This window comes from Ictalurus furcatus, chromosome 7 (genome assembly GCF_023375685.1).
Source record: "Ictalurus furcatus strain D&B chromosome 7, Billie_1.0, whole genome shotgun sequence".
NCBI classification, from domain to species: Eukaryota; Metazoa; Chordata; class Actinopteri; order Siluriformes; family Ictaluridae; genus Ictalurus; species Ictalurus furcatus.
Genome location: NC_071261.1, coordinates 2,089,767 through 2,117,680, shown reverse-complemented (window position 1 = coordinate 2,117,680; position 27,914 = coordinate 2,089,767). Strand labels below are relative to the sequence as shown.

The following is a 27,914-nucleotide window of genomic DNA, read 5'->3' as shown; positions in this document are numbered from 1 at the left end:
GCTCAAAATTGAACAGGGGACTCTGGAGCTGTGAAGCAGCAATGCTAGCTGCTGCCTCCACCTCACAGGTCATCAGCCCCCAAACAGTACCCTGAGCTCAAAATTGAACAGGGGACTCTGGAGCTGTGAAGCAGCAATGCTAGCTGCTGCCTCCACCTCACAGGTCATCAGCCCCAAAACATGGAAATTAGACAACATTTTGTATTTGTTGTTGGTGGATATTTGTTTTACACAGGAAATAATAATATATGGTCAGAAGAGTAGCTTGACTTTTGGTTTAGATGTCTACTGTCCTTAATCAGGAGATGTTTCATGGTTCATCTCCATATTTCTATGTGAATTCCATTCTGGTCTTCCAGATCGTACTGCTGATGAATGGTCTCCATCTTGTGGTATGGTCTCTATATATTTCTGCTCTTGAAGTCTTCTTTGAATGGTGGATTGTGATACCTTCACCCCTGCCCTGTGAAGGTTGTTGGTGATGTAACTGACTGCTGTTTTGAGGTTTTTCTTCACAGCTATCACAATATTTCTGTCACCAAATGCTCTTGTTTTCATAGCCAAAATCCAGGACTCAAAGCAAAAATAGACATTCAAAGCTATTAATTGTTCAAACAATCAATCTAAGAGGGCTCTCCTGGGCAACAAGAAACACCTGTCAGTCAGATGTTCCAATATTTTTGATCACTTGAAAAATGGGTGGGTTCCAACAAAAGGTGTTATGCTCTAAGTTGTTTAACACATCTAGATGTACATATCAGGACATGAAAGCTGAAATAATTTTTTATCTCAAAACCAGTTGTCTTTGGTGCATAGCAAATACAAAAGAATTGGCCTTGCTGTTCCAAAACTTTCAGAGGGAACTGTATGTAGGTATATAAAGACAGTTATTGAAAATCAAAACGATGTGGAAACTGAATCATTTTACAAGCTCATGTGTACCTGTTTACCTGTTAATTCATTTAGTACTCAAATGTGTCAGATTAGCCTGGTCACATATAATTAAAGTTTAATGTATTCATAATAATGAGCCCAGATTCCATGATGCCTGAAAAATGATTTAAAAAACACCAAAACTAGCAGAGGCTTATATTTTTGTATTGATTTTTTATTTTTATTTTGAGCCACAACACAGGACTCTAATGCCAAAAGATAAGTTTAAGAGGGGATGTTGGATGCAGTAGGTTGCAACAGTGGAATAGTTCTACTCAGTTCACTCTCACTGATACTGTGAAGTGATCTGTACAAAGTTGCTAAAACAGCAGCACTTCCTGGGTGTGGCCTTCAAGAGACGTGTTCCCTCATGTGTAAAGTTCAACACATACAGCACTATTATATAGAATCCTCACAGAGCTGTGTTCAGAAATGGCTCAACTATACAACTTTTTAAATTTTTTTTTTTAATTTTAGGGATGAAAATGAGGACGCATGGTGGCTTAGTGGTTAGCACGTTTGCCTCATACCTCCGGGGTTCGAGTCCCGCCGGGGCCGTATGTGTGGAGTTTGCATGTTCTCCCCATGCTGCGGGGGTTTCCTTCGGGTACTTCCGTTTCCTCCCCCAGTCCAAAGACATGCATGGTAGGCTGATTGGCGTGTCCAAAGTGTCCGTAATGTATGAATGGGTGTGTGAGTGTATATGTGATTTGTGCCCTGCGATGGACTGGCATCCTGTCCAGGGTGTACCCCGCCTAGTGCCCGATGCTTCCTGGGATAGGCTCCAGGTTCCCCGTGACCCTGAAAAGGAGTAAGCGGTAGAAGATGGATGGAATTAAAATGAAAAAATTTACAAGAATAGAGCTGTGTTCAGAAATGAGTTTGTTGTGATTCATAGACAGATTAAAAGCAGTAATAAAGCATGAACCTTGTTCTTATGACAGGCTGCTAAATGTAACTCTGTTCTGTACTCTGTCTCTCAGCCTGTATAACTGTGGGGGAGAGGCAACAAATAGTTGAAATGTCAACTCAAACTGGAGGACACAATGTAGTGCTATACAATAAGAACACAGGTTAATTTGTAAATTTATATTTTAATACACTTGCAATATAATAAACATTCTACATATACCTCTATATTCCTTTTTTTCTTCGAAACCATTTTTGATAGGAAACTAGTTGAGGTGCTGATGACATGAAATAAAAATATTAAATGGCAATGGCATGATGTAGTGGTATTGTTTGTGACATTTATGTTGCCATTGGTTTGTAAAGATTAAAATATTAATTTAACAGCTCAGTGCTGAGTTTACAGTTGTAATTCCAAATCTTTTTGCAATGTAATTACTTTCTGGACTTCGCCGGATTCGGCCTGCAGTAACATCCTAGGTCTCCCACCTGTAGGCATACCAGCATACCAAGTTGACCTCAGAGGTAAATCAGGCTGTTTATCAATTCTAAAAATGCAAGGAACGGACTTGTGTTCTCATGAAGATCAGTCTTGCCAGGCTGCCTTGAAAGTACGAACTTAGAAATGCAGCAGGACATAGAATGCATCTTAGCAAGAATTGACAAGTGCTGCAAGCTTCCAGTTGCACATTTCTAGCAGTGGAACAGGGTCTTCATCTCTTCAGTGCTCCCTAAGTAATATGTTTCAGCTGGTTAATAGATTTACTGTTAACTGGCTGATTAACCAAATGTAAAAACATATACTATTAGAATCTGCAGAATACTCACTGCATTAGACAGCACATAAATAACTATTATGGTGCAGTAGGTGTTTGAATGACTATGTTAAAGGGAAGTCAGTGCATAGCATAACTGCTAAGAACTGACTGCTGACTACATTACTGAATATGGTTTTGCTTTTAAATTATTTTCTTAAAAGCTTTCTGTCCACCCTGCTCTACTTGGAGACAGAGTTATGATGTTATGCTACAATCGTAGCACTTCCTGGGTGTGGCCTTCTAGAGATGTGATTCCTCTTGTGTAAAGTTCAGCACATACAGCACTATTATAAAGACTCCTCACAGAGCTGTGTTCAGAAATGGATCAACTATACAACTTACTGTACATAGTGAGATACATACCACTGATTCTCACTGTAGCAACAGGTAACTATATTAAATCAGTTATTTAATTGTATTAATTGATACCCATGATTTTTTTAAACATCTATCTAGTAAGTTCTTAATTTAATTCAATTTAATATTTTGTTTACAAAAATACTTCACAAATGTATTTCTTTATGCTCTTTCTTTACAACAGGCAGTTTTGCAAATAAAATCTGGCCAACGGACAAAAATGCCATCCTTGTCGGGAAAGAAACAGACACTGTTACTCTGAAATGTTCATATGAGTCAAGCAGCAGTGTTTTGCCTTGTTGGTACAAACAACATCCCAACAGTGCACCGCAGTTTTTAGTGTATGTAGGTGGCAATCCCACTGACAATCGATTTCAGGCAACATCATCCAGTGGCTCTACTGAACTTACTATCAGAGGTCTAAAGCTCTCAGATTCTGCACTCTATCACTGTGCTCTTAGAGTAGGAGCACAGTAATACAGAGTCAATGAAAGGCTGTACAAAAACATAAAAATGGTACCTATGAAGTTTCTAAAACCACAGAAGATCACTTTAAAAACTTATCAGTTAACCTCAGACACAAACAACTTGTGGTAACATGTGCAGCTGAAAGAAACAGAAAAAAAAATAGGGTTCAACCATTGACACATCAGTCACACTAAATTCACAAATTGTTTTTATTTGTATTTGCTGCCACTTCTGAGACCGTTTTGTTTGTTTATTTAAGTCATATTTTTTATTTATTGTCTAGCCAAAGACTCTTACAAACTCTGTCGAGACGCTGGATTGCTACGTCCTAAACCATATGTCCATCGGGGTTTGAGGCGCAGTTTTGCTGGCTCATCCTCTACTAACATCTTTGTTCCTACCTGTTGACGTAAGACCAACAAAATGTTTCATAGTGGTGCTGATCACAGTATTTAATTTAATATCAGTTCCCTTCATGGAGATTAAACCATTGTCGTCTCTGCTTCAGAGCCTGGCTTATACCGCATTATTCAATGTGCGTTCCGTGAAAAACAAGGTGCTGATTTTATCGGATTTTCTACAAGAGAAAAAGCTGAACTTCTTGTTTTTAACCGAAAACCTGGCATAAAGAAAATGATGGGCTCCTGTTTAACCAGATCACTCCAGCGGGCTTTGGAATATTTGACCTCCCGTGGCAATCTGGCAGAGGCGGAGTCATTGTTGTGGTTTACAACCTGAAGTTCAACATAAGCTCTGTGTCCGTACCCCACTTTCCATCATTTGAATGCCTGGTCTTGAGTATTTCCGCTCCTTAATCTACCATCATTGCTACAGTCTATAAACCACCTAAGGCTAAGACACATGCAGCTTTTATGTCAGAGTTTGCTGACTTCCTGTCAACGTTGAGAGTGAAGTTTGACAGAATTCTAATTGTGGGAGACTTTAACATTCATGTAGACCGGAGTGACTCTGTGGCGGTTAAGGAATTTCTGTCGCTACTTGTTTGTTTTAACATCACACAGTTTGTAACTGACCCGACTCATAACAAGGGCCATACTCTTTTTAATTCTAAGATTGATAATGTTTGCAAACACATTTCTGTTACACCTGACTCTGCCTCTTCACTCCTTCGTCCATCTGGGTTCACTGGTGTTTCTTTCACTCATTTCTCACTGCTTGATTCTGAGGCTCTCACAAGGGAGGTATCCAGCATGAAATCAACCACTTGGTTGCTTGATCCAGTTCCCACAAATCTATTTAAATCGTGCTTCGATGTTTGGTGCCCTACTATCCTCGCTATTATAAACCACTGGCAAGGAGACAAGAACAGATGGGAAAAGTATTAATGTGTTTGACTTGGACAACATTTTTACTGTATACTGTATAGGCCTAATTCCTTAAGTATATCATTATAATGTATAAAGTAATTATTAATTAGTTGACTGAAACTTAAAATTTTCTTTAAAGGTTACTGTTAGATAAAAAGAATCTCAGTCTTCAGTCCTCCGTCAGCCTTCTTCAGCCTTTAACTTTCTTAACTCTTAGTTCTGTGCTATGAGCGGAAAGCGTGGTTGACCACAGAGCACAGGCCTGGAGAGTCTGAATGAACACACACTGACACATGCTGTTCACAGAGACATCTGAGTTTATTCGTGCAGAACAGGAGTATTTATACACATAGGTAAGCGGCAGCGTGTGGGCGGTTTCTACTCGTGCAGCGTGCTAGAGAGGTTCAGACACTTACGCCAAGCACACAGGCATACCACAAAAATAAGTCTCTCAAGGTATGGAAAATACATGTATCAGCTATAAAAAGGATGGCAGTTGATCAGCTTATCAAAAGAGGCAATTAAGTGAATACATTCATCATAGGTATTTGATAGCACAGAGACACACCTGTTTACAATAATTTCCTTAGGCTGGGAGTTCCCTAACTAACATGGAAATCCCTTAATTGCCAAACAGAAACAATAACCTAGTATTTCCCGTATCCGAGGTGTCTTAATAGCAGTTCATAATATAAGAGGGTATATGATATAAGAGAATCTCCTTCAGTTACGATGTTGGTGTATACACCAGCAGAAATAAGCAGAAACAAGGGATCGTATATAAATAAAAAAGGTCTATAATCACTGAAGTTAAACAGACAGAAGACTGAAGATACTTTTATTTGTTTATTCAATTCAATTCAATTCAATTTTATTTGTATAGCGCTTTTTACAATAGACATTGTCTCAAAGCAGCTTTACAGAAATATCAACATGGTATACAGATATTAAAGGTGTGAATTTATCCCAACTGAGCAAGCCACTGAGTGGCAACGGTGGCAAGGAAAAACTCCCTAAGATGTTTTAAGAGAAAGAAACCTTGAGAGGAACCCGACTCAGAAGGGAACCCATCCTCACCTGGGTAACATCAGATAGTGTGAAAAAGTTCATTATGGTTTTATATGAAGTCTGTTTAGCCTTAGAAGCAGCCGTAGTCCCAGAATTGGAGTAGATCTAGATAAATCTAGAATTGTTTTTGTTTTCTTCTATTAAGGTGGAGAGATAGACCTTTCTAGCATCGCTAGGAGATTTTCTATAGTTCAGAAAGCTCTCCTTCCATGCTGTTTGAAATATTACCAATTTGGCTTGGTACCATTTACAATCTAATTGTCGAGTGGTCTGTTTTAAGGTACGCGTTTGATAATTATACCAGGGTGCTAGCTTTTTCTCTCTAATTATTTTTATTTTGAGTAGACCCACCCTGTCTAGTGTGTAGCAGAGTGTTGACTCTAAGCATTCAGTTGCCCGATCGAGTTCTCTGGGATCTGTCGGTGATCCAAAACTAATTGATGTCCCTGAGAGCTTATTGATGAAGCTCTATGCAGTAGCTGACATGAATGTACGTTTTACGCGGTAGCAAAAGATGCAAATATTATCATCAATACGCAATTTAAACAAGATAATGGTCTGAGACAACTTCAGACTGCAGAAATATTACAATATTTTCTATATTTAATCCATATGTTAGTATCAGGTCAAGAGTGTGACCACCATTATGAGTAGGTCCTATTACTGTCATGTAAAGCAGAGAAGGGACTCTGCACTACAATTCCCAGCAACCACTGTACCCTACTGCATCACAGTCACATGACCACCTGAACCTGAATCATGTTCTTGTTACTGAGCACTAATGTGTATATAGCCACAGTTTGCACTGCACTCTTTGTCTTTCATTTGTCTTTCTTTGCCATTGACTTTCTTGCTGTGTTTAAGTCTCTGGTTTATGTTTAGCTTTTGCCATAGTGTTTTGCCTCAAGGTCATAGTGTCTTTTTGTGTTTTGTTTTGTTCTTTATTAAACTTTAGTGATTCTGCACTTGCATCTGTCTCCACCTTGAATTTGTGACAATTCCACTTTGATTGACCCCTACTGAATCTAAAATGGACACAACCGCTGTTCTCAGATGGTCTTCCAGGTTATAAAAATGAATATTAAAATCACCAAGGATTAATGGTTTATCTAAAGAAACAACCAGGTTTGAGATAAAATCTGCAAATTCACTAAGGAATTCAGTATACGGCCCTGGGGGTCATAAATAATAAATAATATAATATATAAATAATAATTAGCGAAATCGACTTTTTTGTGGCTACATATGTTATACAGGTATAAAGAACTTTAAGAGTTAAATTTATGACTAGGTTTTTGTGTGACATCTAGATTATGTCTATAGATGAGTGCAACACCTCCTCTGCCAGTTAGACGGGGCTGATATATATAACTGTATCCAGGAGGACTGGCTTCATTTAATGCTATGTACTCATTTTGTTTAATAGACGTTTCCATTAAACATATTATATTAAATTCCGGATCAGTAATGATTTAATTAACAATAAGCGTCTTAGACTTAAGAGATCAAATATTTAATAGTTCTAGCTTCCGATCAAAGGTGCTGGCTGTGCATTCAGTATGATCTAATTTTATGTTAGTTAGGTTACTAAAACAAACTTTCTGAAATTTTCTATGTATTTGTATAGCTCGGGGAACAGACACAGTCTCTATAGAATTTACTACAAGTGCTGAACTATTAATTGAACATTGATTATGATAAATGTTGTTGGTGTTGGAAGTTGTACTTACAGCAGGTAGTCACATGGTGTGTAGCGTCTTGGAGATGTTGTCTGACAGGAGGTCCACTCTGAGGCTGCTGGGCTGCAGGTCATCAGCATGGAACAACCTAGGACGCTCCCAGAACAGATTACAATTATTAACAAAGAGCAGATTCTGTTCATTGCACCACAATATTAACCACTCATTCCAGTCTACTGAACCTTTCAACTCCATGTCTGTATGTGGGGAGAGGTCCAGAGAATAAGAATTCTGAGGACCTCAGAAAAGGAGCTGTTGATGCTCGTCAGGCTAGAAAAGGTTACAAAACCATCTCTAAAGGGTTTGGACTCCACCAATCCACAGTCAGAGAGATTATGCACAAGTGGAAGAAATTCAGGACCATTGTTACCCTCCACAGGAGTAGTTGATCAACAAAGATCACTCCAAGAGCAAGGCTGCAAGGCGAAAGCTACTTCTCTCAAAAAGAGCATTACTGCCCCTCTGCGTTAAATAAGTGAACATGTCAGAAGACTATTGCTAAATCATTTTGTGTATGGGTGAGACCAAAATAGATTTTTGGTTTAAATGAGAAGCGTTATGTTTGGAGAAAGGAAAACACAGCATTCCCACATAAAAAGCTTATTCCATCTGTGAAACATGGTGGTGGTAGTATGTTTGGGCCTGATTTGCTGCATTTGGGCCAGGATGGCTTGTGTAGCACCCCTTTGGTGTAATACCTATTATTTGAGGGCGCTACCCTGAGTTCTTTTCTATTTATCAAGAGAAATACTAAATACTTACTATTTTTTGTGTTACTCAGCTAATGCCTTGGGTTCCACATGCATTCCAGAATTATCCAATTAGTAAATATACTCTTTATGAAATGCCCCCTATATCCCCTCATACCATGATAATCTCTTATCACTGATTATGTATACAGGATCTTATGGAATTGGACTAGCTTAAAGTGTAGACACTTATGTTTAATGTTTAAGTTAGTAATTAAATCAATGTTTTAACCTTTTTACTAATGTAGACATTAAGTATTTAACGTAAAAGTTCAGACATTGGACAGTCAGCTTCAGTTTTACAGTATATTCAGTTCTCAGAATCCCATATGAAGTTTCAAATGTCACAGTCACAACAACAGAAAAATGTGTGCACAACACTCAGAAGATATAGGCTATTCGCCCAGATTAACCAACAAAAGCCGGAATTACCCCATAAAACAAACAAACTAATGGTACCCAGTTCCTAATTGCTGGCCTGAATGTAGCTGGCGTACATAGAAGCCTCAAACCAAATGGCTGCTTCACCACGACGGCAAAAAAAAAAAGAAATGGTACTGTTGGTAAATAATGTGGTCACACTCACGTAGGGTCATTGCAAGATAGAAGAAAAGGAGATTAACGCACATGTAGTCATCTGCGAAGTCCACAGCTCCTTTCTCCGTGACAAACACAGTCTCTGCCCATCCAGTTGGCTGGCTGTCCGATAACTTATTAATAAAGTCCACGTGTGCCCTAGTATTCAAGTCTTAAGAGCTAGCTCTTAGTTATTATATTCTTTCCGCAGTAATATGACGTCTCTTCAAGGATATACTCTCCACAGATAGCTTATTCCACCACTAAAGTCACATATAGTGCTCTGGTCGACCACTTAACTCACAGTGGTTTTACTTGAGAAAAACCGCAGCTAGTGAATCCACACTCCATCTACATGCACACTCTTCTCTCTTCCTCCTTTCTCTCTCCTGTCCCGTGACCTCACTCCTGATTGGTCCATTAACACAACAACTCAAACTGACCTTTTTTTACATCCACTCACAAAATACACAGGTACTATAGCATCACACATAATATAGCCAACTCTATTGAATAACTTATTCCAGGACTGAATCAACTTAAATAATGACACTATTTTTCATCTTGCTTCACTTGCCATTGATGGAACAATGAATTGTGAATCATGCCAGCAAATACTAAAAGAAAATCTCAGGACATCTGTTCATGAACGGAATCTCAAGAGAAAGTGGGTCATAAAGTAAAACAACAACCCTAAACACACAAGTAATTCTAACAAAGAATGGTTAAAGAATACACTTAATGTTTTGGAATGACAAATCAAAGTCCTGGCCTTAATCTAATAGAAATGTTGTGGAAGGACCTGAAGCAAGCAGTTCATGTGAGGAAACCCACCAACATCCCAGAGCTGAAGCTGTTCTGTACTGAGGAATGAGCTAAAATTCCTCCAAGCTGATGTGCAGGACTGATCAACCTTGCTGAACAAGGGTGTCATACCAGATACTGAAAGCAAAAGTTCACATACTTTTGACACAGATTTATGTAATATTGGATCATTTTCCTCAGTAATTAAGTGACCAAGTATAATTTTTTTTGTCTCATTTGTTTAATAGGGTTCTCTTTATCTACTTTTAGGACTTGGTGAAAATCTGATGTTTTCGGTCATATTTATGCAGAAATGTATAAAATTCTTAAGGGTTTACAAACATTCAAGCACCACTGTATGTTTGTTGCTAAAGGAAATTCATCAACTTTAACAGGCGAGTGCCAGTTCCCTCCATTTTTAACTAATCTCCTTTTTCATGTAAATGAGAGATTAAAGAAAAACATTATCCAGTTCTACTGTCCTGTGATGATCAGGGTGGCAATTTGACTTTCATCTTTTATACAAAAACCAAGAAAATATGTAGTAGGCAGTGAGCCTATTCATCAGGTTAGAGGTTTAAAGACTTCATATTTGTGATTTTTTTTTTAAACACATCTGGATCATTTGACACAACACATGCTTTGAACTACTAAAAATTGGTTTAAGAGGTGAAATCAGATTGTTCTGTGTTGTATTGTTGACTCTGATGCTGTCACTGATACTGTGGAGTGATCTGTACAAAGTTATGTTACAGCAGCAGCACTTCCTGGGTGTAGCCTTCTAAAGACGTGTTCCCTCATGTGTAAATGTCAGCGCCATTATACAGAATCCTCACAGAGCTGTGTTCAGAAATGGCTCAACTATACAACTTACTGTACATAGTGAGATACATTCCACTGATTCTCACTGTAGCAACAGGTAATTAACATTCATCAGTTAATTATTTAATCAGTTGAATGAATGAATACCTATGTTTGAAACATTTAACTATTCATTTCTAAAGACAATGATTTCTTTGGTTTATGAAAATACTAAACTAAATTAGTTTTTTATCTTCTTTACAACAGGCAGTTTTGCTGACAATATTGGGCCGCTGGACGAAGATGCCAACATTGTCGGGAAAGAAACAGACACTGTTACTCTGAAATGTTCATATGAGGCAGGCAGCAATTACATTTTGCTTTACTGGTACAAACAAAATCCTAACAGCCCTCCACAATTTTTACTGTATAAAGGTGCAAGGTCAAGATCAGGTTCGGAGCGCACTCCCGATGATCGTCGATTAGAGGCACAAACAACCACAAACTCTACTACACTTACTATCAGAGGACTAAAGCTCTCAGATTCTGCACTCTATCACTGTGCTCTTAGAGATGTAGCACAGTAATACAGAGTCAATGAAAGTCTGTACAAAAACATAACAATGGTCTATATGAAGTTGATAAAACCACATCAAAGATACTCCCTTTACCAACTTATCAGTTAACCACAGGCACAAACAACATTTGTTGTAACATATGCAGCTGAAATAAATATAAAATGAAAATAAAGAGGGTTTAAACATGACAACTAAACATCACACAAAATTCACAAATCTACAGATTTCGTGATCAAAAAGTATTTATTGACACTACCTGAGCCATGTTTCAGGTGTTGTTGATGTGCACTATTTTGAATTAAAATTATTGACCTTTTCTTGACAGTTTTTTTAATGATTCATTTGAATACATTTTTATTCATTTAATGTATTCATTCATGCCTTATGCATGTACACATAAATTCATGTTACTTTGCTGGATGTGAGTTATGGATACTTTTACAAACACTCTTCCCAGACATGAGTCTGATTTTATAAAAACATCAAAGATTAAATGGATTAATAAGGGAATTGCTATTTGTGTTCTCTTCTTTAATGATTATATTTGACCATACCCAACCTTGATGAATATGGGTCAATGTTTCATATATATAATCTAAAGTATAATTATGTGATCAGAGATGACCCTATCTGTCACGTAATGGAGTTCAGGATGGATGCAAATGCAGAGCTTTATTACATGAGAGACAGGCAGACAATTCCAAATCGTGAAACATAGATGTGGTCATAAACAGGCAATAGGTCAGGCGATCGGCAAACGGGCATAACGAGGCATAACGAGGCAAAACAAGAATCAAAAATGAAGGCTAGAACAAGATCAAAACTAGAGCACAAACCACGATGAACAACGGCTTGGTATACGGAAAATACATGTAATACTTTGCAAAGATTAGTGTTCAAACAGTCTCTTTTATGTGTTGTGTGATTGTGTGTGAGATTGGATGCTGGTGTGTGTGATTAGAATGAAAGTGAGTATTCTGGGAATTGTGGTCCATGGTGACCATGTTTGTAGGCCGCAGTGCAGGATGGGAAATGTAGTCACTGGTTTGCTGTGATATGACACTATATTTTTTAGCTAGCACTATTTTTTTCCCCTAGAACTGTAATTAAAATTTTACTGACAAAATACTGTATTTTCACATTCTAACGTTTGTTAAGATCCAGATGCAGGGCAGTAAGCAGCTGCTTATATTGTTTATCAGGTAAAGTGGGAAAGTAGGTGATTATATAATATATTTAATGCCAAATGATTTTAAATGTATGATCTAGGCTAATGTTTGAAAAAGGCTGCAGCAGTTATCAAAGACATAAACCTATACTGGTAATCTACTAGATTAAAGATAAACGTACAGATGACAGGGGGGTGGTTGAAGGTCTCAGCATGCATAGCCAAGCTATTCGACACAGGGGTTTGGTCTTGATGTGGAAAATCGTCACTCGGTAGAGCTGTGCATGAGGATTGGAATCCCACCAGACACAACAAAAATGTTGCAGAAGCAGATGTTTTTTACTGCCATGCAGGTGGGACAGGCCAACAGGAGATGCATCCATGTAGATTGAGCTGATTCATCAACTGCTCAAATCACTGCTCATTTTGATGTCATGCACATGAATCCGACAAAGATTTATCTTTTCATTCACTAAAAGCTGCACTTGAATAAGGGTTAAAGCACTCCAGATGAAATATAGTATCAGAGAAACAGAGTGATCATTGTTTGATTATGATGATAATATAGGTAAGATACAAGTACAAGACAGAAGTACTTGTACAAGGGCCACAAGCAGCTAGAAATAAGCTTATATAGTAACTCAGGATGGCCTTTCTGTTTCATCATGTGCAGCAGTAAAAGACCTAAGTTTTGACTCTAGTCTTTCATTAGTCTTTCACTATAGCCATCTTTCATTTATATATATATATATATATATATATATATATATATATATATATATATATATATATATATATATATATATATTGCTAAGATAAGAAATATAATGTCACTACATGATTTTGTCACCTCCATGTCAGATTATTGTAATGCCTTGTGGTCTGGATTTTCCAGTAGGTGAATTAACAAGATCCAGTTAGTCCAGAATGCAGCAGTGACAGTCCTTACTAGAACCAGATGATATGACCACATCACCCATATCTTATCCACACTGCATTGTGTGGATAAGATTTTTTTTTTTTTTTTTCATGTTTAGGATACCACATTGTACCATGGTAACCATATTATGGCAGATGAGAAGGATGCGCTTTTCCCAAGTTTCACACAGACCACTGACTGACATCAAGTTTGTGACATCTGTATCCATATACTGTATCTGTATAAAATCATACATTCATAGTAGGTTAACTCTAGTTAAATTAGGGATAATTTGTAACATATTTTTTGCTATTATGTTGCAGTTAAACTACCAAAAATGGCAAATTATGCTGGATTGCAAAAAACTGTGACATTTTATTGATTTTGCTTTGTGTTCTACAATCATGGAAGGACCATGGATCAACTGGAGAGACCGATAAAGCCTTGAATGGTTTCGTGCCACAGTACATGAGCAAACCTTTGGTCTTTTATGATGTACCACATCTACCTCGATCGAAAGGTGCAGACTATTTGTTGGTACCTCGGATCGTGCTGTCGCCCACCACTCACGCATTCACTCAGGTTTGTTGATGATGGAGTGGCTGGCCACTTTATGTCCCAGGGCACCCTCATGTCTGTTACACCTTCTGGCTCTCCCTATTAATTATGCTGCTATAGCTAGTCTTGTCAGAGTCCTTGCTTGCACTCTGCACACTATATACAATTTCCTTAACCATTACATGACAATGAGCATACCTCATAATCAATCAATCAATCAATCAATCTCTCTCTCTCTCTCTCTCTCTCTCTATGCGTGTGTATGTGTGGGGGGGGGGGGGTCTCATCAATTAAAAAACATTTTCTGCTGCTGAGGATGGCCCCATATGGACAGCCTAAAGATCAGTGACATTACTGTGGATGGTACCACTCAGAAACCAAAAAGATAACTTAGGACTGCAATTGCTATGAACAGTTAGGCGCTCAAGTCTCCTTCACTAAACAGTTGATAACGTCAACAAAACTCTCAAGGTTTCTTGCTCATCATCTCAGCGATTTTTTTCTTTGCCACCTCTCTGTTGCTTATTATAGATAAATTTATACATTTAAAATTCATATATGGAATTTATATATTTCTGTTAAGCTGCTTTGTGGGGCCATCAGCCTCTATTATCTTAAGCGAAGACACAATTCAGGCAAGAGCGGAACCTGTTTTCTCGTGATGTCAGTTTCAGGCATGAGGAGAACGAGGATGGTCGTGACATCAGTTTCAGGTGTGAGCAGAACCTGTTTGGTCATGACGTCAGTTTCAGGCACAAGGGGAACTTGGTTGCTCATGCCAACAGACTGAGGCATGAGTATAACTTGGTTGGTCATGATGTCAGTTTCAGGCATAAGGAGAACTTGGTTGGTCATGCCAACAGACTCAGGTGTGAGCATAACTTGGTTGTCTGTGTCAGCGACCTTGGACTGGCACTTGGTGTGGAAGGTCACATCGTCGATCTCAGACTGGAACTTGTCGGGGAAGGTCACATCGTCGATCTCAGACTGGAACTTGGTATGGAAGCTCACTTCCTCAACGTTTAGCTGGAACTTGGCATGGGAGGTCGCCTCGTCGACCTCTGGCTGGAGCGCTGAAGATCAGACCACCTCATGGATCTCATGCTGGAGCTCGGAAGATGAGGTCGCCACGTTGACCTCTGGCTGGAGCTCTGTAGATGAGACCACCTCATGGATCTCATGCTGGAGCTCTGGGGAGGAGGTTGCCATGTTGACCTCTGGCTGGAGCTCGGCAGGTGAGACCACCTCATGGGTCTCAGGTTGGAGCTCTGGGGCAAGGGTCGCCACGGTGACCTCCAACTGGAGCTCAGCAGGTGAGACCACCTCGTGGGTCTCATGCTGGAGCTCTGCAGGGGAGACCACCTTGTGGCTCTCAGGTTGGAGCTCTGGAGATGAGGTCACAACATTGATCTCCGGCTGGAGCTCAGCAGATGCTCTCTTGTGGAGCCGTTTGTGGGCACGCCAGCTGCTCTTGAAACATTCCTGAGAGCAGAAATATGATGCATGGATGAAAAAGTTTCCTGCATGTAGGACACTGTAGAGTGGCTCCTTTTTACCGAAGCCCTCGGTCTTGCAGGTTGATGTTACCTCTATCGCCATTCTGTTGACCTGGGGCTGTGCTGTGGAGACCTTCCTGTTGGCCAGCTCCCTCTCGTAATCAGAGGTGAAAGTTGGCGATGGTTCATATGTTAGGCTGGGCCTTCCCAACATTTTCTCCAGTCCAGGTTTGATCCCTGGATGTCCGAACACCTGAACTAAAAGTCTCACCAGCTGGCTTACTTGGTTAAGCTTGTGGCCCCCCTTAGTAATCAGGAACTCGGCCCAAATGCAGGCTGGGCCAGTGAGTTGTGACAGCATGAATCCCAGCCACTGCTTTTCTGTGGGCTTGGGATCCTCCAGGCTGGTGAAATAAAACTGACATTGTAGCATATAACTTTCCAGAGATACCTCAAAGCCATCGAAGGAAGCTGGAACTTCCAGGGGGAACCACTGGGGAAAACACACGGAATCAAAGGCTGGTATACAAATAGCAGCATTGATGATGCTCTCCTTGCTCTCCTGCTGCTAATGAGGCGAAGTATTCTGTCACGTTATTAATGTAATGGAGGTTAGGACGGATGCAAATGCAGAAAAGAGCTTTTAATAAAGAGAGTCAAAAACTGGCAATGAGTTAGGCAAGGCAAGAATCGAGAACGAGAAACAAGGAACAAGATCAAAGAACATGAAACAAAATGAGGAACAGGGTTCAAACGCTGGCATGTCCAAAAGTGTCCGTAGTGTATGAATGGGTGTATGAATGTGTATGTGATTGTGCCCTGCGATGGATTGGCACCCTGTCCAGGGTGTACCCCGCTTTGTGCCTGATGCTTCCCCGTGACCCTGATGGAAGGATAAGCGGTATAGATGGATGGATGGATGGATGGATGGATGGTTCAAACGCTTGGTACAGTGATAACACTCAATACTTCGCAAAGTCATTGTGTTCAAACAGTCTGTTTATACTGTGGATGTGAGTGCTGTGAATTTAATGCAGGTGTGCATGATTAGAATGAATGTGAGAAATTCTGGGAATTGCAGTCCATGGCGGCCATTTTTTTTAGGCCTCAGTATAGGATGGGAAATGTAGTCACTGGTTTGCTGTGTTATGACATCCATAAAATCATGTGTGGCTTGACATGATGCTGGTTATCAACTTTCTCAGTCAACCCAGGTTTTAACCCTGAATCAAGGTTTACTAAGCGTGCGCATGTACATAAATGCCAGATGTTTACAGCAAACAGCCAATAGCATTGAACATGGAAAAAATTGAAGAGCAAGTTATTATTATGCAGAAATATGAGAAATTTAAACGTACACTAACCACAAAAAGCAACAAAATTGAGGCCATCAAAGTTCGAGAAAATTTCTGATTATGTAAATGTGTAAGTTTTCTTACAATGAGCATAAACAGATTGAAAAGATATAACCCTAGCATATTTCATGTCATTTAATTTAATATAACTGTCCATCCATCCATCTTCTATACCGCTTATCCTTCTCAGGCTCATGGGAAACCTGGAGCCTATCCCAGGGAGCATCGGGCACAAGGCGGGGTACACCCTGGACAGGGTGCCAATTGATATAAATGTAAATTTTTTATTAAATATTCATAAAAATAAATATCAATTTGTGAAAATATATTAGGATAGGAGTAATGCCACTGTGAAATGTACCACTCGCAAAGAACTACAAAGCAATATACATAGTTTGTGGTACAGTATGCCTTCAGCGTGCCAGATTTTTAATGTGCAGCTCAAGAAGCCAGAAGAGATCAACTGTGTCATCTGCTAACAATCGATTTCTTTTGTACAGATCGTCATCAGGAAAAGCCAACACAAACACTAAAGGGTTAACACTGATGCATCAAATTTATCTCACTTTGCTCACAGCTGATTGGTCCAATTTGGGTTTGAGTTTTCTTACCCAGAATAAAACCTGCTCCGGAGCAGGTTAGCCATGGAGTGTAAGTTATGATAGCAATGAAACCCGCTAAAAACCAATCCACCGTGTTGAGACCGAAAAACCAGAGTTTGCTCAAACAGAAGCCGGCTTCGTGAAACAGGCCTCAGGAGTTAAATAAAGTTGTTTTGCAAATTACTATCTGTTATTATGATTTGTGAATTAAATTCTTCTTATTCTTTTTCAGTGCGAACTGGGTCACAGTGGTAGGGTTCAGTTAAAAAACAAACAGACAATCAAACAAACATAAAACCCCTTGCTGTGTTAAAGTCTTTCTCCACAAGATGGCATAGTCAGCCTTTTTTTTTTATTCTGCACTATGACCCTGCTCACATCCCCCAGAAACTATGACTCTTTTGATTATGAATACTAATTTGCACAACAATATACATACATACGTTAATATGAAGTTGGTCTCCACTTTGCTCCACCATCTTCTGTAAAAGTTTTCCACTACATTTTAGAATGTGGCCATATGGATTTGTTCTCATTCAGCTACAAGTTTCAATGTTCAAGGTTATTTATTTTTTTCACATACATATGAAATACATTTGATGTAATGTAGTGAAATGTTTTTTTCTTATTTACTCCTCTCACAGTGCAACAACGAAGAGACCAATAACAAACTAAGGATATACACACACATAGTAAAAATAGAACATAATTGTCACGATCTCACCAGCAGATGGCGGTGCTGCGGCGACATGCACGGAGAGCCGGAGGGTGCGCGTGTGCACGAACCAGCGCGAGCACATGCTCGCAGGTTACGTAGGAACTATGGACTTTGTTTACAATGGATGCGTTTGTTTCTGTTGTGTCTCCTCCTTGTTTAGTCATTGGTTGTTTTGCGAGGGTGTGTATTAATTGTTGCCAGCTGTCAGTGTTCAAGGTTCATTTGTTATTTAAACCCCTCGCGTTGCTGCTCACTTCGCACAGTATTAAATGAGTAAATGTGTAATTGTGCCACGCGGTAATGTTTCCATGCCCTGTTCTAGTTCTAGTTCTAGTTTCATGTTTCATGCCTCGGATCTAGTTAAATGGTCGACCCCATGTATGTGTTAGCTACCTAGATGCTAAGCGGTAGTGTTTCCATGCCTCAGTTCTAGTTAAATGGTCGACCCCATGTATGTGTTAGCTACCTAGATGCTAAGGGGTAGTGTTTCCATGCCCTGTTCTAGTTTCACGTTTCATGCCTCGGTTCTAGTTTAATGTTTAGACCTCGTTTCTTGTTTAATGTACATCGACTTTAATTGTGAATAAATACTTGAATCTGCACTTTCTTCTGTTTTGAGTCTGTTATGTAACAATAATAGAAATAATAAAATACAGTAGGCAAATATACATAGTAAAGTGTATACAATACAATGTGCACATTATTATTATTATTATTTTTATTATTATTATAGTGCAAACTGCTTTGTGTATGTGTGTCACAGTGTGATGTAGGAATATGCAGACTTTTTCAATTGTCCTCACTCAGTAGCCAGATTGCCTGAGGGTAGAATCTCCTCTTGAGGCTCTCTGTGGTCCTCAGGATCAAGTAGCCCTTCCCTGATGGGAGCCCTGAGAAGAGATTGTGTCTGGGATGGTGAAAGTCTTTGGTGTGGGTTCTGATTGGGCAAAACCTGTTTATATATATATATATATACTCTGTATAACCAAGCACCATTTCTGTAAACTCTCCGATGTCATCAGAGCTGCCCCGAAACATCTCCCAGTCTGTATCCTCCAGCATGTCTTGTAGCATTCATTAGTCCAGTGCTGTATCTCCCATGTCACTGGATCTTCCCTCTGCAGCTTTTGTTTATATTTTGTGTGTAGTAAAATGACATTGTGGTTTGTCTTACCAAGTGGTGGTGTTTTTATTTCCTTATAGCAGTCCCTGTGTTGTGTATAAAAGTGATCCAGTGTACTTTCCCCCTGTGTACTGCAGGTTATGTGCTAATACAAATCTGACATGACTTTTTTTAAAGTTCGCCTTGTTAAAGTCACCGTTAATCACCAGTGCTGCATCCAGATTCAATGTTTGTAGCGGTCCAATGTCCCTGTGTAGTGTTGATAAAGCAGCGTCTGTGTGGACCTTAGGTGGAATATAAACAGGCATTATGATGGCAGAAGTGAATTCTCAGTGTAAATAAAAGGGACGGCATTTGACAGCAAAGTATTCCAGGCCCAGCTTTTTTACCTCATCGCCGATGTTTGCACCTCAGGAGAGTAAGTCCATTGTTTACCTGGCTCAGAGTAATCTCCAGAGGCCAGCCTTCCTTAGTGGTGCCATCTTAGGACAATTACTATATCATGAGGTCAGGCACTGATTTCGGGCAAAAAGACCTGGTGCAGCCATCATACCAATTCATTCCATCGGTGCTCGATAGGGTTGAGTTCAGGTTTCAGTGCAGGCCTCTGGAATTCCTCCACACCAACATTGGCACACCATGTCTTCATGGACCCCATTTGTGAAGAGGGGCAATGTCGTGACGGAACAGGTTTGGGCCCTTTAGTTCCAGTGAAAGGAAATCTTAAGGCAACAGGAAACATAACATGCAATTCAAATATTTTAAAATGTCATTATTAGATTATATGTTTATAGATTAGAATTATTAAATGTTCATAATTACATAATTGTCCTGCTTAGTTTGAGTTCATAACAAGTTCCCAATATGAGGCTGAATGTAAACCCAGGAGGCTTCAGTAAGAATCAACAATCTGTCACTAACATTGGTGACACTGTCATGTGATGCTGTGAGGTGGAGCTACATGAACCTTTATGATGTTAACATATCAGAGTACAGAAAGAATACTTTTAATCGGCACAGACCATTCATTATGTTCACTGTAATATTCATGTCTCTGTGGCTTTCACTAGGTGAGTTACCTTTTTTTGTTATTTCAGAAATACTAAGTGTTGAGTTAATGACTAATTAGTCTGTGTGGTATTAAGGAAAAACAGAATGTTTGTCTAACATGCTGTTCTGGTTTGATTGTGTAAAGATTACAAACATTATTTTCTCTTCTCTATGACAGGTGACTCCTTGGCAGATTCAACAGAACCACTTTTCACTCATACAGTTGTAGATGAAGTTGATAATGTTACTCTGTCCTGCAGATATAAAACAAGTGGTACTACAAACTACCTGCACTGGTACAGGCATTATCCAAAATCTAAACCCGAGTTCCTTCTTTATATTCATCAACGTGGAACTCTAAGTCCATACACTCCCCCAAGAATGTCTGCTGAAGTTCATGATGATGATGATAATAATAAACAAGTGGATTTGCTCATCTCCTCTGCTGCTGTATCAGACTCTGCACTATACTACTGTGCTCTACAGCCCACAGTGACAGGAAATCCAACTACACTGTACAAAAATGTTGAAAGAGTTTTGTTATATTGAAAACAGTTCTGCCAAAGATTTTGAGAAATTTACATGCTTTTTTTTTTGGAGGGGGGTGGGGGGTATGTCTCTTTCTCTCACATGATTTATAAAGAGTTTATATTATTGGCACATGTTGGATCATTAGGAGACAGCTCATTAATTTATTCATCTTCAGTAATTACTATATCCTGGTCAGGGATCACTGGGAGGAATGGGGAATATTGGGAGGATATTGGAACAACATCTGAGATATTATAATACTACCTGCTGTCTCCTCCTAACCAAACTGTCCTTGAAAAGTGAAAACCAGGAAACAATTTGCCATTCAGTTTTGGTGCATATTTTTTGGAACTATTAATTGCAGTATGATAACTTTTAAGAATATCTTTATTAGGTTTTGGTTTCCATTGTTCTTAGGAGTTGAAAACTGAAAAATCTGTCTGAACACTACATTTTATTATGTAATAAGACCATGGTCACTCTGCTGACACAGAAGTTGTACAAAGCTCAGCTCAAATCACATTTTCAAGTTTGCTGATGACACTTCAGTGTTGAGCATCATCAGCAAAATATTGAGTAGTATAGCATTAGTTTTGAAGTGACAATCCATTGACAAAACGAGAGAGAATTGCCTGCAGATATACAAGATAAAACACCAATCTCAGCGAGCTATCGGCAGTCGATCGTTATGTGTGAACTACTTAAAGATGCATTAAAGAGGCTTGCCGACCCATCGCCAATGCCAGACACATATTTGGCATGCTAAATATCTTGAGCTGTCGGGTGACTCCACATCCTGTGGTTTGAAAAGTATTGTCACTGGCAGTGACTGTGGCGACAAGCTATGCCAATGAGAGAGAAAGGCATGGGGTGAGGTCACCGTGAGGAAGGGAAACCCGCAAAACCTATGGCAGAAGCATAAAGAGGAGAAGCTGTACAAACATTTTTTACTCAACTCCAACTCTCTCTGTAGCACGCATAATCCCTGCTGCCTGCATGTCTTAATCCATTCTTTCACCAACATTCTTTGCCTTTTCCATTTTGGGCGTTCATCTGCACAAATCATCACGCAAACAGCTCGCACCGCTTGTTTCTGTCCTACATCCATCTTCAAATAAACAACTCCTGTTTCGCACGTGGTTTTTGCATCATATATCCACGTCACTTCTTGCATGTGTTTTCGTGACAAAATTAAATTTGGACACCAGATAGAGTCATCACATAACAGATTGTCATATCGTGTAGTGTGTGACCCCCTGTCACTGAGCAATCACATAGTTTCAACACCACAACAACTTCAAGACTCCTGATTACAAGACAGCAAGTCGTGTAGAGTGAACAGCACAGTGATCTGCTGACAATGACAGTCGTGTAGTGTGAACTTGGCTTTAGTTGATGAGGACTCCCTGATTTTGATTGGGGAGTACCTATTGAAAAGTAGTGGTAGAAGAGAACTCATTGTTTCCATGGTGTTCAAGGGTTTTAACTCTTCCAAGATGGCCAGAACCCAAAAGGTTTTGCTCCAATCAGCATGATTTTATGGGAGGGTGTAGCTATGTTCCTTCATAGAGTGTGGACCTTCTTCCTTTATAGAGTGTGGATCAAAATTTTAGTCCCAACTTTTGGTACCTATACCTAACAACATTCCACTTAATTTTCCTTACTCTCATCTTTTAGCAAATCACCCAAGAAACATACACATATCAAATAAGACATATTTTGGACGTTGTTAACACATCACTATTAATTAATCACTCCCATATTAATAATCATTCATACTCATGCATGTTGAACAATCAAATGTTTAAATGCAACTTTGTGGATACAAGCATGATAATTACAGGGTAACACATAGAAGAAATGTGTATTCTTTTAGAACATATGGGGTGTCCTGAGGCAGTTGGTGTGATAAAGACCGTGAACTGGGTAAGAGAACAAAAGGTCCTCACCTGTGTTGATGGTACTTGGGGCCTGTTAGGGTGAGTCACCAAACTTTTCCCAAAGTTATCAGCTGAGGGACAGGGTTTTCATCTTGTAGGCCAGCCACCACGTCTCGGCCAGTGGCCTAGATCAATGAGTTTTAAGAGAGGTTTGCTAATCTGTGAGGGATCATTCATTTGTTCACAGGATAGTGAACACCCAGCAATCAGACATGAGCAGTAATTTGCTTGGTGCCCCAAAGTCTGCACACAGGGGCACGTGATTTAAGGCTCATGTGAACAGTTGATCTTATGCTTATCTTATGCTTATCAGTTAAATCTTGTGCACTGAGATCCTACACTACATTCATGGGAGGCATAAAGTGCATCCTGTGCAGCTGTACCACTGTCTGTCTGGAAAACTGCTGTCTCAGAGCTCATGATCCTACAGCAGATAGTGGAAACCAGTGTACACATCATCAGGGTCTGTGTTACCTTTTTTGAGGATCCTTACCAGAAAGTGTGAATTTATAAAGCTACCCTCTTTAATGATGTCCCCTCCTATCCTCCTAACAGACTATTTACTCTCCTGCCTTCTGGCAGAAGATATCAGAACAGCACTTGTTATCTGTCGTTATCCAAGCCTCTTCTATCGTGTATGTGTACAACGATGGTACGTGACATCTGGCAGAAGATATCAGAACAGCTGAGCCACCACTGCCAGACTGTGTAACAGCTTCTTCCCCCAGGACAGTCAGGCTCAGTAACTGAACTAAAATAAATAAAACAATATCTAATCAGTTTTGCAGGTCCTCTGTTGAAGTGAAGTGAATTTGTCTATTCCTTTGGATTATACTGCCTGAGTCTGTCACCCGCATCTGCTTCCATATTCAACAACGGTACGTGACAGTTTACTTCGCCTTCCTATAGAAGCAGTGGGTCATCCGCGGTGGCATCAAGCCGTTGAAGGCCACGCTCGGATGATTAGTGACCAGAGACAACAGCTAGCCAACCTGACTGAGCAGGTGGCTAGGCTAGCTCAAGCCGTGCCGGTCGCTACACCGACGACTGTGCATTTTCCGGCACGCTGCTGGGGTTTCCTCCTCCAGTGCTCCTTGTTTTTCTCCAGCTACATAGGCATGCCAGAGAGTCAGAAAATTATCCATTTCATGGAGCTATTGACCGGGAGAGCTTATTTCAACCTGCATTTTTGCTGCCGGTCATAGTAGAATACCCAGGACTGTGTTGTACTTTAGAAGCGCTGATTGACTTAGGAGTGGCAGGGAATTTCATGGACCAGACCACCATACAGCAGCCCAACATCTCCATTCGTCCACTAATCACACCACGCCGGATTCAAGTGATTGATGGGGCCCACATTGGGGGGGGGGGGTCGGGGGGGTGTTTCATCATGCATTGTATTGAACCACTCAACCTCCGGACCAGCGCACTCCATCAGGAGAGCATGGTGTTCTACATCACGGTGTCCTCCAGACATCCAGTGGTCCTAGGCCTCCCCTGGTTAGAACAACACAACCGGGGCATTTCATGGACTCACAAGGAGATCACGCACTGGTCCCCCCATTGCATCAACCATTGTCTTCAGACACCCGTGATCACCCTAGCGACCACCTCCATTGAGAGCCCAAACAAAACCACCACAGTCCACATTCCAACCGAATACCAGGACCTCACCGAAGCGTTTAGCAAAGAAAAGGCTAGTGGATTACCACCTCATCGGCCCTACGACTGCACCATCGATCTTCTTCCGGGAACTACACCACCCCGAGGAATCTATCACTATCACAGACTGAACAGAGAGCTATGGAGGAGTACATCCAAGAGGCAGTACAACAGGGTTACATAAGACCTTCTATATCCGCCGCCTCCGCAGGATTCTTCTTTGTGGAAAAGAAGGGAGGAGGGCTACGACCATGCATAGACTACAGAGGTCTAAACCAGTGCTGTATCAAGTATCGCTACCCTCTTAAGTTAGTACCAGTCTCTCTAGAACAACTTCATGCTGCCACCATCTTCACAAAACTGGACCTCCGCAGTGCATATAACCTGGTCTGGATCAGAGAGGGAGACGAGTGGAAGACAGGGTTTAGCACCACCTCTGGGCACTACAAATACCTGGTAATGCCATATGGGCTTTCTAGCGCTCCCTCAGTGATCCAGTGTCTAATCAACGACGTCCTATGGGACATGCTGGGACGTAACAATCACGTACATCGACGATATACTGATCCATTCCAGTTCCAAGGAGGAGCACGTTCACCATGTCCGTAAAGTCCTGCAAAGATTACTCCAGCACCAGCTTTCCGTCAAAGCCAAAAAGTGTGAGTTCCATAAGGACACCATTTCATTTCTGGGTTACATCATCAACCCTGAGGGGGTTACCATGGACCAAGTAAAAGTGAGAGCAGTAGTAGACTGGCCCATGCCTGCAACCGTGAAAGAGCTACAGAGATTCCTGGGTTTTCTCACAGCGCTTCGGAGAGAAGCCCAAACTCCATCCTGTGTCATTCTTTTCACGTAAACTATCACCTGCCGAAAGAAACTACGATGTGGGCAACAGAGAACTCTTGGTGGTGAAGCTAGGCCTGGAAGAATGGCAACACTGGCTGGAGGGGCTACACACCCATTCGACATATTCACTGATCACAAGAACTTAGAATATCTACGTACTGCAAAGAGGTTATCACCCCGTCAAGCCCGATGGTCACTATTTTTCGCCAGGTTACAGTTCACCCTGTCATACCGACCCGGATCCAAGAATACTAAGGCTGACTCCCTGTCTCGTCTGGACAACACTGAGGTTCCGAGGAACAACGAAGAGTACATCTTACCACCCTCATGTATTATTGGTGCCCTGGAGGGGGAGCTGGATCAAGTGCTAGAGAACATTCCCCAGTCACAAGTTCCAGCAACATGCCCTTCGGGAAGGCGATTTGTACCCGAACAGTACCGACAGGAACTCGTCGTCTGGGCCAACATGGTGGTTTGCACAGGTCACCCAGGGGCACAACGCACCTACCATCTGTTATGGGAGAAGTACTGGTGGCCTAATAATATGGACAGGGAGATACAGAGTGGTGGCATCATGTTCATCGTGTGCTCAGAGTAAAGTACCACGGACACTCCCTGCTGGCAAGCTCCAACCTCTACCCGTACCAGAACGTCCATGGTCACATATCTCTATTGACTATGTTACAGATCTACCCCTAGTCCCAAGGTAATACAACCATTCTGGTAACCGTGGACCGATTTTCGAAGTCAGTAAGGCTCGTTCCACTACACGCCCTGCCCACCGCATTCATGATAGCCGAATTACTATTTCAGCATATATTCAGGTACTTCGGCATCATGGAGGAAATAGTCAGTGATTCGGGACCTCAATTCACATCCAGGGTATGGTCCAGTTTTATGGAAAAAATGGGGATCACAGTCAATCTCACATCTGGTTATCAACCACAAGCTAACGGCCAAGTGGAACGAGTCAACCAGGAATTAGGCTGGTTCCTTAGGACATTCTGTGCCTCAAACCCCAAGGATTGGAGCAGATTCCTCCTGTGGGCCTCACACCGTTTCAGTACATACTAGGTTAACAACTCAACTGTTTCCGTGGAATGCAACCCCAATGGAATCACCAGCAGTGGATCAGTGGTTCCAGAGGAGTGAACAGGTTTGGTCCAACACACACCAGCGCCTGAGACAGACGGCACACACCTACAAGCGTAGAGCTGATCGCCGCCGCAGTGATCATCCACATTACCAGCCCGGCGACAGGGTTAGTTTGTCCACAAGGGACTTGAGACAACCACATGGCTGCAAAAAACTCACCCCAAGGTACATGGGGCCATTCAAGATCCTAAAACAAATCAGTGAGGTCACCTACCTGTTACGCTCCCGTCGCCAGATGGCACTGCGGCATTGACATGCACACGCAGCTTTAGAGAGCGCCCGTGCACGAGACTTTTGTATCTGGACACGCACCTTTGTTTGTTTTGGTTTTCTCCTTGTTTAAGCATTGGTTGATGTTAGAGGGTGTATCTTGATTTACTCCAGGTGTCTGTGATTTAGTATTAATTGTGTTAGTTATTTAAACCCCTCTTGTTGCTGTACACTTCGCGCAGTATTTACGTTAACTGAGTGTTTGAATGCATAATGCCTCATTTTAGCTTCCTGTAATCCACACATAAGCTTAGTGCGCCATCCGATTTGCACACTAGCACCATTGGAGAGGCATAAGCACTGACTCTTCTGAATAACACTCTTCTTCAACAACCTAGCAATGTGCTCTCTAACCTCCTGATACTGGTTAGGGGGAATTCTCCTGTATGGCTGGTTCACGGGTACGTCATCAGTCAGATGTATCTCATGTCGAACCTTGTCGGTATAACCCAAATCCTTGTCCTCCAAAGCAATCACGCTTGAATACTTATTCAGCACTGCTTTCAACTGGACCTGCTTTTCAGGTGTCCCTCCCATACTGACCTGGTCAAAAAGCGACTTGGCCGGAGACTCACATCCGTGATTTGCACCTATGGTGACCTGCTCTGTGTCTGCAGAAATCCTCTGAAACCTCACCTCCCAGGATGCATCCGCACTGGAGCTGTCTACCATGGACCACACTCCCAGGCGGGTCCTAGGCTGAAGCCAAAGATCTTCCTGTGACAGGTTAAGCACCCTTACAGGGAACACAGGGAACTGAAACGTGACTAATGTAGGCACTGCAACCAAACCTTCTGGTAAAGGCATATTCGCTGATTCTAATAACCATATAGAACCATTCCACTTTCCTACTTCCACACTCTTAACCATAACTGTAGCTGCAGACCAAGCAGGCACATGCTCCGCAGTCTTACCTGCGACTTGAGCAAAGGAGACCCATTTGACTAACTCGACTGACTGTGCCTGCTGGAAAGCTGTCCTCCAGTTTGAATCAAGTCGACTGTTTAAAGTGGTATCAAATTCAGTGTATACTATCTGTCTGCATTTACTAATAATGTTCATGCCGATGAGCACTGATGCAGGTGACGGATTTAGAGTTTCTTTAACAATTAAGAACCCAATCAGGTAAAGCCATCCCCAGAACCTCCACATCCAACATCAGGTAACCTAAGTAGGGAATATCTAAACCATTGGCTGCAGTGATCTTTAACCAACCAGATGTAGACAACACATCACTTTCATCCCCAAATAGATGCTCTCGGACGAAATCCTCAGTAATAGTACTGACCCGACTACCAGTGTCTAGTAAGCATGACACAGGCACACCTTTGATCTTCAGATACCCCATCAGGCATGTTCCAACAGACCGTTCAAGGAACGTGTCTCGACT

At 41.0% G+C, this 27,914-nt stretch overlaps 1 gene segment (V, D, J or C); it reads left to right on the top strand.

Moving 5' to 3' along the window:
• Positions 1-1,853: 1,853 nt before the first annotated feature.
• LOC128609480 (immunoglobulin lambda variable 2-23-like) lies at positions 1,854-3,873 on the top strand. The segment is given in 2 exon segments: positions 1,854-3,047; positions 3,202-3,873. Coding segments are annotated over 2 exon segments (360 nt in total).
• Positions 3,874-27,914: the final 24,041 nt, after the last annotated feature.